Source organism: Podarcis filfolensis, assembly GCF_964270895.1.
Source record: "Podarcis filfolensis genome assembly, chromosome: 4".
Lineage (NCBI taxonomy): Eukaryota > Metazoa > Chordata > Lepidosauria > Squamata > Lacertidae > Podarcis > Podarcis filfolensis.
In genome coordinates, this window is record NC_139607.1 from 77482104 (window position 1) to 77494298 (window position 12195).

Consider the following 12195-nt stretch of genomic DNA (forward strand, 5'->3'; position numbering starts at 1 on the left):
TGAAGAATGCAGGATGGAGCATGGAGGGGAAGGAATGAGGCTAGGGGATGGGAGATTCAAACAACATCAGACAGAAGTCCACCCAATTTAGTGTGATTTTTTTCCCTACCCTCCAGCAGTTCTCTGCATCTCATCGCACATTGCCCCCACCTTCACAGAGGTTTTCAGAGGGACACGAGGGACAAAGAATAGGAAATTTTCCTTCCCTGAACTTATTTGGGTTAACTCTTCTTAGAATCCAAGCCAATACAAGCTTTTTAACTACTGTATTTTTCCGTCTATAAGACGCCCCCATGTATAAGACGGGACTCCAAATTAAGAATTTGGGGGACTCCAAATTAAGAAAACACCCCTCAGCACTACCCGTGTATAAGACGAGCCCCAATTTTAAACCTAATTTTTGGGTAAAAAAAACCTAGTCTTATACACGGGAAAATAGGGTATTATTTTTTTAAAATCACTTACGTAAGGTAAAAGGATGGTATCGCTGCTGACCCCACACAAGCTTATGAGAAACTGCAATGTTATTCTCAGGTTGTTGCTCCATTTTTCATTGTTGGCTAAAGCATTCCAGACATTCTCCATTTCAGGTCCAGGGACTTCATCTCCATACTGCATTGCAGGGACAAAAGGGCAAACTTGATAAAAGTGCAACAAAATGGCCAAAATACAAGAAAACTAAGAGATGCAACGTCATCAAAAATAACTGTTGGGTTGTATTCAGTGCAAGCCAGGTTTGACTAGTGTAGCGGCACTTCTGTTTCTTCTCCACCCCACTCTGCCAACCCAAATCTTCTCCAGAAGCTCCCCCAACACTCTGAAGCTGATTTTGAGGGTGCGTGGGGGCACTGGCGGGGAGAGGAGAAATGCGGAAAGTTTCATCCGGCTACTGCAATTACTTTGCTCTTGTCTAGCGGAATGGGAGCACTGGATGCCCAGCAACTGTATCAAGCTGAACCATCACAGGTCGAACAACAAAGCAATATATCTTAAACCAATATCTATAGCACCGGAGGTAGAAAATCTAACCAATCAGGTCAAACATTGGCTTGTCTAAAACTACAGAAAAATACTAAGAAAGCCAGTGTGTTGAAGCAGATTGGACTTAAGGCTGGAGAGACCCAGGTTCAAATTCCTCACAAGGCTGTTGTGCATGCAACCTTCAACTTGAAATATGGGGGAATGCAAAAATGAACCATTGCTCAAAAGCAGTACAGTGGTACCTCTGGTTAAGTACTTAATCCGTTCCGGAGGTCCGTTCTTAACCTGAAACTGTTCTTAACCTGAAGCACCACTTTAGCTAATGAGGCCTCCTGCTGCTGCTGCGCTGCCGGAGCACAATTTCTGTTCTCATCCTGAAGCAAATTTCTTAATCCGAGGTACTATTTCTGGGTTAGCGGAGTCTGTAACCTGAAGCGTCTGTAACCTGAAGCGTCTGTAACCTGAGGTACCACTGTACTGGATTTCATATTTAAAAGCATGTTACTTATTTGCTTACCTTAGCAGTCATGTACATCAGATTATTAAGCACCAGCGATGTAGCCTCTGGAGAGCCCCAGCCATTTCCCTTCAGTCCGCAGGTGACAGCTATTTCCCCATCTTTCTCCTTTATTTCATCCTCTGGGGTGCTTGGGCTTGACCCTGGGAGAAGAAGCCTGCTGTCTACAAGTTCAATGTTGTGAAGCCACGGCAGCAGGTAGGTGAGCATGATTTGGCGCCCATTTGGATGCGTTGTTGGGAACCTCTGACTCACTTCTATAAACAATGGGAAACAAGAGCTCATTTTAGTTTCACTAGCTAGACTGCAGCATTATTCAAATGCAACTTGTGTGTAGGGACTTCCAGGCTGAAGCATGGAAGTGGGGCTGGTCTCTTAACCCCACCCCCAATGCTGCATCACCTTCCTCCAAGATCCATGCATGGAAAGCTTTTTGTCTGCAAAGAAACCTTAATGTAAGAAGAAGCTGCTAGATCAGACCACTGCCCCACTTAGTTCAGCGTCCTGTTCTCACAGTGGCTGACCGGAAGAATGCAGAAACCCACAAAAAGGACCCAAGTACAAGAAGCCCTTGTGGTTTTCAGCAACTGGTATTCAGAAGCATGAGGGCCACTAATTGTGGTGGTAGAGCATGGCCATCATGGGCTAGAAGCCATTGATAGCTGGATCCTCCATGAATTTGTCTATTCCTTTTAAAGCCACCAAAGTTGGTGGCCATCACTGCCTCCTGTGGCAGTGAGTTCCATGGTTTAACTATGCACTGTGTGAACAAGAAATTTCTTTTGGCTGTCCTGAATCTTCACATGTAGGGCTTCCTTTGCAAATGATATAATTCCACACCTGGATGTCAGAGGAAGGAGACACAATGCTGGGGCTAAAGGCATGGACCTCATCCTGTCTCAATGCCCTACACATAACATGCATGAACAGGTTTTGTGGCATTCAGTTAAACCACCTGCCCTTAAAAGGATCAAAAAAATGATGATTTCAGGAGCTTTTTGTTCTGTGTCTAAGTCATATGTGTAGGAATATATTGCTATGTGCTGCATTTTAAGCAACTGATAACTATTCAACTTCTGCTTCTCTATATATCTGATGACCTTAATCCTGTGAAGGTAAAGAACATTTATGAAGCACAAAAGCATAGGTGAACTGATTTCATGTTAACATCACCACCTGAAAAGCAATGAGACTAATCACCAAGTAAAACAAAGGAATTAATATTGAGTTTACAGACTGAATTTTAAAATTCTGTTCAGCAATCAGAAAGGGTCCCTGACTACGTCACTTTGTGTTTTAATTGTCTGTGTGATATGGATTGTTTATTTGTGGGAGATTTTCTGTTGCCCACATGTTTTGCTCTTATGCTTGCTATAACCAAATACACAGCTGTATATGCTCCAACTTTTTAGTGCTTCTATGCTTGTTTTGCTTTCGTATGGAAAGTCTTCATAAACTGTTTTTAAAGGAAAAAGGAAAAAAGAAAGGGTCTTCCTAACGTATCGCACAGTGAAATGACACTTACAGATAACAGATAAGTAAAAGCAATAAAAAAATTAATGCCGAAAGTATCAAAGCGGGGGGAGGATGAGATGCATATTAAAATTTACCCCCAAAGTATCAAATTTGTTAAATATGTCAAGTTACGTAAAACAAGAATGTAAAAAATGCTTCACAAAAAGTTATTATGCAACAATGTGGGATACAGAGATAACCTCCAAGTGATCACGGAAGTGGGAGCTCCATCCTACTCAGGAGCACTAAGAGGGTCACGGGGAAAAGAAGGCAAATTTAATCTGCTTCCCCAAGAACAGGGAATTTACTAATTCGCATTTATTTTTAAAAAATCACTAGAAACGCTTACCTGAAAAGAGTGGAAGCGTGAGCTCAGGGTACATTCTTGCCAGTTCATAGGACAGATGTGCTAGTGAGACGCTGTACAGCGGCGGCAATGGGCTGTGAGTCCCATAAAGTATACTGCCAGGTCTTTGCTCAGCTACTTTCTTTGAATAAACAAAAAGCTTGGTCTCCAAAATCTGCGGGCGAAGATAAATGACAAAAGCGGCATTGCAGGTTTTCAAGAGCATCTTAAAAGAATCCAATCACCAGGGTATTTAATCTGTACACACAGCCTTGCATTTAGGCACTAGCCTGGTAGCCGTTTGCAACCAGGAATTATGCACAGGCAAGTTTCTTGGCTCCACCTGTCCTGCCAGTTCATTTGGCTTCCCTTTTAGTGTCAAAAAGGGAAGCTTCTTCTTCCACAACCAGAAAACACAGTGGGCTGGTGGAGAGGATATAGATTGCGCCATTCCTCTCCTACTCTGCCAATCCACTTGGTAGAAGGCTACCCCTCTTCCACAGCCAACATGGAAACACTGGCTATCAACCACTTGGAAGGCTGGTAAAAAAACAATCTGTAGGCTAGAACCCTTTGTGGGCTTATTCATAAGGCTGATCAACTATACTTTTCTTTTTTCAGCTGGTAGGGGTTAATTGGCCCACTTCCCAAGACCTAACACTGGGGTTGCTTCTCTCACCTGTTTCCCTTCCCAATCCTATTATGACACCGAAAACCATCAGCCAGATCAGTGAAGGCTTTGTCCTCAGCCAATGGCTTCTCTTCCCTCTTTGATCTCTTGCCCCACCTTTTCCTGTCACTCTGCCTTATCCATCCCAGACTGCTTTGTACAAACCATCACTCCCATGCACACCACACCGGGCTACATGCCCAGGAACTCTGTGCTCTTAAGAGACTGCCCAGCTAAGTCCAACACCTGGTGTTGCTGTCCAAAGAATATTGTTGAAAATGAAGGGTCAGCCCCCTTGTACAGTACCCTCCCTCTCCCAGGCTGTTTCGTGTGCAGTGGCGTAGCATGGGTTGTCAGCACCCGGGGCAAGGCAAGTAATTTGCACCCCCTAACCCGTGGATTTGCGCCCCCTAACCCGTGGATTTGCGCCCCCTAACCCTAAGCCCCAGATGTTGCGCCCGGTGCGGCCGGCCCCCCTGCACCCCCCACGCTACGCCACTGTTCGTGTGTCCCAGTGTCACTGCATTATACCTTGATATAAAGGATTCTTGTCATATTTCCATTGTAGATTTGTTAAAGAATAAAACAAGCATGTAATACAGTGATAAGTGTACGGGAGGCTAAACAGGAGTTTGCTTTTCCACATATGGTTTTAGAAGATTTTTTTAAAAAAATATTTCATACATGCCTGCATGAGTTGCATGGAAATTTCATAAATCTCTCTATTTGTGTCAGATGCTTTAAACAGGACTAGATTTAAAAGGGTCACAATATCAAAATGGTAGTTCCTGAAAAAAAATAAACAAATGTTTGTGATCATTTTTATTCCAAAGAAAAGCTTTGTAATAATTTTTATTTTTGGCAAAAATATGCTCAAGGAAACATATACAGTACTAAGAATAGAACAACGAACTATATCAATCACCATTAGCACAAATGAAACACAAAATATGTAAAATTACTTTTTTTTAAAGGCAGATCTGAAGAACAGCGAATTCCTAATAATATACAAACCTAGTTTATTTACAAATGCAAATAATTTGCATTCTGAGCTGGGCACAGCAATCCTAATGAAGGACTAGGGGGAGATAGAGAACAGCAAATCTCCCAGCACAAACAGGATGGAAGGTGGGGTGGGTTTATTGGGGTTGATTATTGTATTTTAATATTTTGTTGGAAGCTGCCCAGAGTGGCTGGGGAAGCCCAGCCAGATGGGCGGGGTATAAATAATAAATAATAAATAATAATAATAATAATAATAATTATAATTATTATTATTACGCTAGCTCCAAGCTGGCCTATCTTAGGGGTCTCAGTCTTGGGCTCCTCAGATAATCCATGGTGCTTAGGATCCAGTGGATTACAATTCTCCAATACCCAGCCCAACAGGAGACCTGTTGGTAGCAGCTAACTGCAGTAGAGCTGAGGCACATGCCATAGCCACTGAGCTAGCAGCTCCCCTCTCCACTGCTGGAGGATGGCAAATAGGGAAATAAACAGCATTCTAACCTCCTACCCAAGCCATCAACTATAGGGCGGGTAGGACTGCAGCCCAAATTTCTATACCCTTGATACCCAATACTGCTTTTTTCTTTTCCACCTTCTACCTCGCACTGCATTTCACAATACACAGAGCCACCTGCCTCCTACCACCATTAACTCAAAGCACTCATAAAGTAAATGATGAATCAGGTGCCCAGCATCAGGTACTCAGCTTTCAGCTTTGCTCCATCTAAGCAAGCTGATTCAAAACAGGCAGAAATGCAAGGAATGTCAATACATGGAGGACAGCCCTGAGGATATTGCTGGGGGAAGAAATGTACGGAGGTGAGCTCCTATTTCATTTGCTGCAATGCTACAGTATGTCGATTTAGCCATTTCTTGTGATTAGTGAAATTCCAGAGTACTTTTTTTATATATATAAAGCATTTAATATCACAACAGAAATGTTGCGCCTCAAGCCTAGGAGCCAGGAAGCTTATATTAAGGTTTAGTGGAACAAAAGAAATCATGATTAAATGACAGCTACTGCTATAGCTTAGATCCAGGGGGAATCTAACTTGCTTAAAGAGAACTATCATATGAAGGGTTCACATGCTGAAACAAAAAGTCTGAAGAGGATGGGAGAAAAATGATCTTGTTAGTCAACCCTCAAGTTATTATTTGGTTGATCACAGATCACTGGCTCTTTTCACCTCAGGCAACTATCCCAAAATAGATTGTGAACTGCAACTGAAGTTTTGGTGGTGTAATCAATGTGAAATTCCACTCGTGCTGCCTCTTTGATCATCTGCTTTGTTGTATTTTATTTATTATGTATTTATCCCACCATTCCCCCAATAAGCTGAGTATAATGTACATGGCTCGCCACCCCTTTTCTTTCACAACAACCTTGTGAGGTGGGTTCAACACACCCCAATCTTGCCTGTTCCCTCTTCCTGCCAATAGCACATACTCTCCCCCAGCCCAAGGCTTTCCTTGTCTCATCCTTCCTTTAGTTATCTTTTTCATCTTCTTGACCATTCTTCATCGTCCTCTCCATCCATCCTCCTGTTAGAAACTATTCCTGAGCTCAACACCCATAGCTGTCTGACTTCCTTCTGCTATGCAGCCTCCCTATCCTTTTCTCAGTCCTGCTACTTTAGCCTCCCAGTCTATTCCACAAGCCCTGCACTCAATTTTCACTAAGGTTCTTTGTCTCCTTGCCTGCATCTATCTTGCCTGTCTCTATCTTGCACCCAACCAACCTCCCCTCACGGAAAATTCAGCGTTTTGACACTCCCGGGTACGAATGAACAACTTTTATCCAGTAAAATATATGAGACAGGACTCAACAATCCCTGAATTTGCTCACAGCTTTGGACTTCTGTTTTGATCTACACTGATATTCATTATGTAAATGAACAGTGTAGCTGGTACTCTGTATATAGGTTTGTTTTGTACTTGACACACCTGGTCCTAGTTCTCTTCTTTAGCATTGCACCAAATTACAAAGGTATGCATTTTCCAGGGAAAGCAGAAAAAGCATATTGCTTAGCTGTAGGCTTTCTGCCTAAGAAAATGTTTGTTCATTTCCACTTGCTCACTGGCATTTTTGTCCTACCTTCTGCACAGTATGAATATCCAGTTGCTACACTAAGAAATAGCAAATAGGCCTGAGATTGTAACCGTTCCTTTCAATGTTTACGTAAGACAGAATTCAAGCATATTCCGATTCAATAGTTGCAGGGTTTAAATATATATATATATATATATATATATATATATATATATATATATCCTGAATCTGATGTTCAATCACACTGCAAACTTCTGGCACTTTCTATGTGAAGGTTTACTGATACCTGCTGCCACACACAGTTGCAATGGCTTTGAAGCATCCGGAAGCAAGCTGGTATGACCCAGTATAGCACCGGTCTATAGCCCAGTTGAAGAGGTTTATTTGGTCAGGATTTAATTCCAGCAGTAAGACAACAACTTCACAGCCAAGCTGATGAACCTGAGTACACAGAAAATGGCATAGTGTTTTGCAATTATCCATAATATTTGCATCAATAATTAAGCACACAAAGGAAGCAAGAACTCCTGCTGAATCAGACCGAAGTCTATAAAGAAAGACCAACATTCAGTTTCAAATGGCACAGCTTGCCAGTTGCCTCCTCAGATTTGATCTCAACATCTGACCCCTCAAATACAGGTAATAGTAACAATTGTGGGGCACAATCAATGGTCTTTTTCAGAATGACTGAAATCTCTTGAATTTGTTCCCCCAATTCTGCCGTCCTCAGACAGTCCCACCACAGAGTACAATAGGTACTCTTCTGCCAGCCATTGAGTGAGATCCCTGATGTTATGTGTGTCTAATCCCTTTTTGAAACTATCCAAGTTACTGGCTATCACGATCATTGTGGTTAATATATTCCATAAGGAAAAACCACTCTATTCCAATTCCACTATCTACCGTATTTTTTGCTCTATAAGACTCACTTTTTCCCTCTTAAAAAGTAAGGGGAAATGTGTGTGCGTCTTATGGAGTGAATGCAGGCTGCACAGCTATCCCAGAAGCCAGAACAGCAAGAGGGATTGCTGCTTTCACTGTGCAGCGATCCCTCTTGCTGTTCTGGCTTCTGAGATTCAGAATATTTTTTTTCTTGTTTTCCTCCTCCAAAAACGAGGTGCGTCTTGTGGTCTGGTGTGTCTTATAGAGCGAAAAATACGGTATCTTCACTTTCATGCCTTCCTTCTCCCTATTCATTCTTGCCTTCTGACAGCACAATCCTAACCATGCTTACTTGGAGTATGTCCTACTGAATTCAGTGAGGTTTACTCCCAGGTAAATGAGACGAGGACTGCAGCCTTATTGTTCATCAGACTATTCCAAGGATTACTCTGAGCCTAAACCTTTGGGGCAGAATAGGTTGTGAAAACGGGAGTAAATTTGTGGAAGTGCACCTAATTCGCACATTTAATTCCGAGAACATAAAAACAGCTGCATCTATACGCAGGAAACACTGTTAAATAGTTACTGTGTGGGCATTTTAAAGCAGGTTTAGGCACATTTAATGTGGCAGAGATCCAGCATGCAAGGAAAACATTGATCTTCCATAGCAGTGGCCTTATTTTCTCCTAAAGCTAATACTCATTTTGGCCTTCATCAGAAGATCTGCCCACTCACATTGATCTGATTCACCAGCAGCTATTTCAAGTAAGCAGGAGGTCATTTCACATTTGTATTTCATACAGCCTAGAATCAGGTGGGTGGTCTATCGGGTGGGAAGACTTCAAAGCGAAAGGTAAACACACACATTGAGATCATTCTGCCCCATACCTTTTCAAATTTGCAGAGTGTTGAAAGGCCTTGAGTATTTTTCAGCAGAAATTTAGATTAATAAACTATGCTAAGGTATGTGTCTTGAAACAAAAGGTACAAATATACTTTCATTTACTTTAACAGTGTGGTGATAACTCTTTATTGCATATTCACTAGATACCAGCGTCTGCAGAAGCCACCCCTCCTGCAACCACATTCTTTTGTAACACATTTAAAATCATTTCAGAAGTGCATCATTGCTGAGTTACTCACCCGTAAATCTTGACAAGCTAAAATATTATCAAGCCATTTGTAGAGATAGCCGTCCGGGGAAAGGCCCACGTTGTCAAATACAGGGCCACAGCATAGCACAGCTGACATTGCCTAAGAGCAGAAGGAAGGAGGTTGGTTGTGCAAACCCAACTATAATCAACACACTTCTGTTTATTTGTTCTTTTCAGTGTATTGGCTACCACACCTTGTAAGATCACAGTAGATTCTAAACATGGTGCAGCGCATCAAGCAATGTAGTAACGGGAGATTTTAAAGGGGCTTCAGTGAGGCCACTGAAGTGTGGAGGTTGTTGCTCTTAGGCATTGTAAAAAATATTATGCAACGATATCCCAGCAATAACCCCAGTCAATACCTCTTGGTTAGATGGGCACATGTCCAGTCTACGCCTACCTTCCCTGAACTCCATTCTCTTCCTCCATATCCTCACTACATATTAATCCAACCTTCCCCAACCTGGTGCCTTCTTTAAGAATGCAAGAGCAGCCCTGCTGGAACGGACCCAAACCCAATCTAGCCCAGCATTTAGAAGTATTCCAAAGGTTTTGCACTACAACTCTTATCAGCCCCAGGCTGAATGGCATGGCCATTCATGGTTGTAGTCCGCATCATCCAGATGTCAACATGTTCAGAAAGGCTGAATTAATCAAACTGACTCCTACTTTCATCTGCCTTACCCATCTCATTTTGATGAAGAACTGGCATCTAGTATACAGTGTGAGAATGAAACATTCAGTAGGCACTGCAACAGAAGCAATCTCCTATTTGGAAGATAGGCTTACTGCCTTGTATCGGTTTTCAATTAAAAAAAGGGGTGGCGGGTTGTAGTTGACTGGTTTTTACTCATGAGTAGACCCATTGAAATCAATGGCAATGAATAACCTGGGTCCATTAATTTCACGAGTGTCCTCTGAGTAAACATTAGTTGAAAACAACCCTCAGTAACCAGTTTCCAAAATAAGCACCTAGAATTTAGCAATATATTTTTGCTGCATTAAAGCAAAAAACTGTGTTTATAAATTGCTGTTAATACCAATCTCCTGCTCCCTCGGATGAATCAAATGAATCAATCTTACACAAAAATTGACAGAGCCAAAAGAAAAAAAATGTACAGAGTTGTTGTTTTTTGTAAAAGAAAGACATTTTATTTATTTAACAAGCATCATTGGATGTGGACTTTTATTCAGTAAAAGGAATGATCACACACCTTCAAAGCACAATACTGGTATCTTGTAATCTGGTGATTTCTATCACTGTAGCGATCAAGTGGTGTAAACATGATACTGAACGGTCCAGCCCATTGACTAAACAAAATGAAAAGGTGGTGCCTCAGGCTTTGCTGAGGGAAAAGAAATCTCCTATGGTGCACTGAGCAAAGAAACATAAAATTACCTTTGTTAATTTGTTTTTAAAAAGGAAAACATGAGCATTATTCTTATGCAACATTTTGTAGCCCGGCAACAAGTCCTGGAATAATTTTCCTGGTTGCATGCACTGAAAACATTTTGGGAGAATGTACCATCTATGCAATGAGCTCTTGGGTGCTCAAAAGAAATATGCAACTCCCAGAACCATCAACAAGGAAGCTGAAGTGGCCATTTGCACCAAGCGTTATAGATACATACATATACACACAATCAAAATGTTCTCTCATGGCTGCAAATTGATTCCCAAGGTAAAGCAACAATCCTCTTGCATTATGTTTTATGCACATAATCCAAATCTACGCATGGTAGGAGATTCTGATTGTCCCCTCTTGACATTCATGAATTGGATTTTATATTTACATAGGTGTGTGTGCGTTTATGGAACCACTGCAACAAGAGTTGGTTTAGTGTGGAGGCTAAGAGACTGCAAATCAGAGTTGTGAATCAGGAAACCCTCTGTTCAAATTTAGCCTCTTGCCAGGAACTCACTAGGTAGTTAAGAGGCAAACCACACACTCTCTCAACCTCAGTCCCACCCCCATCTGCAATATAAGGGATAATACTAGTGCTTAATAGTGATGTACAAATTTTAAGTATGACGATGAAGATGTATGTCCTATCTATACACTCTGTATATTTTTATTTTGAGATGCAGAGATTGTGTTGATGCATACATGCATTGCAGTTGACACAAGAACACCGCTATCACAATGTGGAATGCAAATGTGCGAACATTAGGTGGGAGCAGACAGCTGCATTATGGGGGATTGGCCTAAACTGATCCCAATCTCCCATCATGTACAGGTCTGCGAGCATTATGTTCTGAGCATCTGAATAACTGGAAACGCTTCTTTAAAAATTTATACTGAATCTAAAAATAATCACCTTACAAAAATAGCAAAAGCTGTGTTGGCAACTATAAAAACCTTTATTTACCTGGAGCAAGAGTATATATGTAATGAGTGAAAAGGCAATTTTTAAAAATGTTACTGTTGAGAGAATTCCATGTAAAAAAAGAGGGCTGCCTCCTTGTTGCAGATGTTCTAGATGCAGCAGAGCCCAAACTGTACTAAACATGGCTGGGCTTAATGCACTGAATGTAGTGAGATGGATCTAATGATGAACACAGAAGGAGCCTTCAGATTGCCAGCGCTTAGGCTAGAGGCCTTTTATGCTGTCTCAATAAATGGAACACGATCAATTTGCAAAGCAATCCTTTAGCACAAAGAGCACGTAGCAATAGCTAAATTAAGCCCCTTGCTGCAAGAAAAATCAATGATCACTTTACTTGACGGAAGCTAGTTTTCTCCAGATGAAAGCCAACTGTTCCTTTGCAGTTTCTACAATTACCAATTGGCAGCCAGAAACCAGTAAACACTGAGCTAGTAGGATATAAGTCAATTTCGGGTCATTTCACACCACAAAATTCCTGCACAGGCTAAGAATGAATAGGAATTTTGTGTGCAGACCAGCCAAAATGCACGTGTATATGTTAGTCACATGTGTACATGACTATTTACATCCAAGTTTCATTTTAATTTCTACATGAAAATGTCTCCTTTGTGGCCATTTTAGAGTTCATATGCTGAAACAAGATGGATCAATTCAAATGCCAAGTATTCTGCTTTATATGGACTA

At 41.5% G+C, this 12195-nt stretch overlaps 1 protein-coding gene across 12 annotated transcripts in view; it reads right to left on the reverse strand.

Moving 5' to 3' along the window:
• FRY (FRY microtubule binding protein) overlaps positions 1-12195 on the reverse strand; it is a 193732-nt gene that overhangs the window by 55231 nt on the left and 126306 nt on the right. For all 12 annotated transcript variants that reach the window (XM_083608908.1, XM_083608906.1, XM_083608907.1 and 9 more), the window contains 7 exons: positions 10338-10498; positions 9113-9223; positions 7374-7528; positions 4718-4817; positions 3363-3534; positions 1499-1755; positions 466-612 (listed from right to left, as the gene is read on the reverse strand). In XM_083608908.1, the coding sequence (XP_083465034.1) occupies positions 466-612; positions 1499-1755; positions 3363-3534; positions 4718-4817; positions 7374-7528; positions 9113-9223; positions 10338-10498 (1103 nt within the window). The remainder of the gene's footprint in view (positions 1-465; positions 613-1498; positions 1756-3362; positions 3535-4717; positions 4818-7373; positions 7529-9112; positions 9224-10337; positions 10499-12195) is intronic.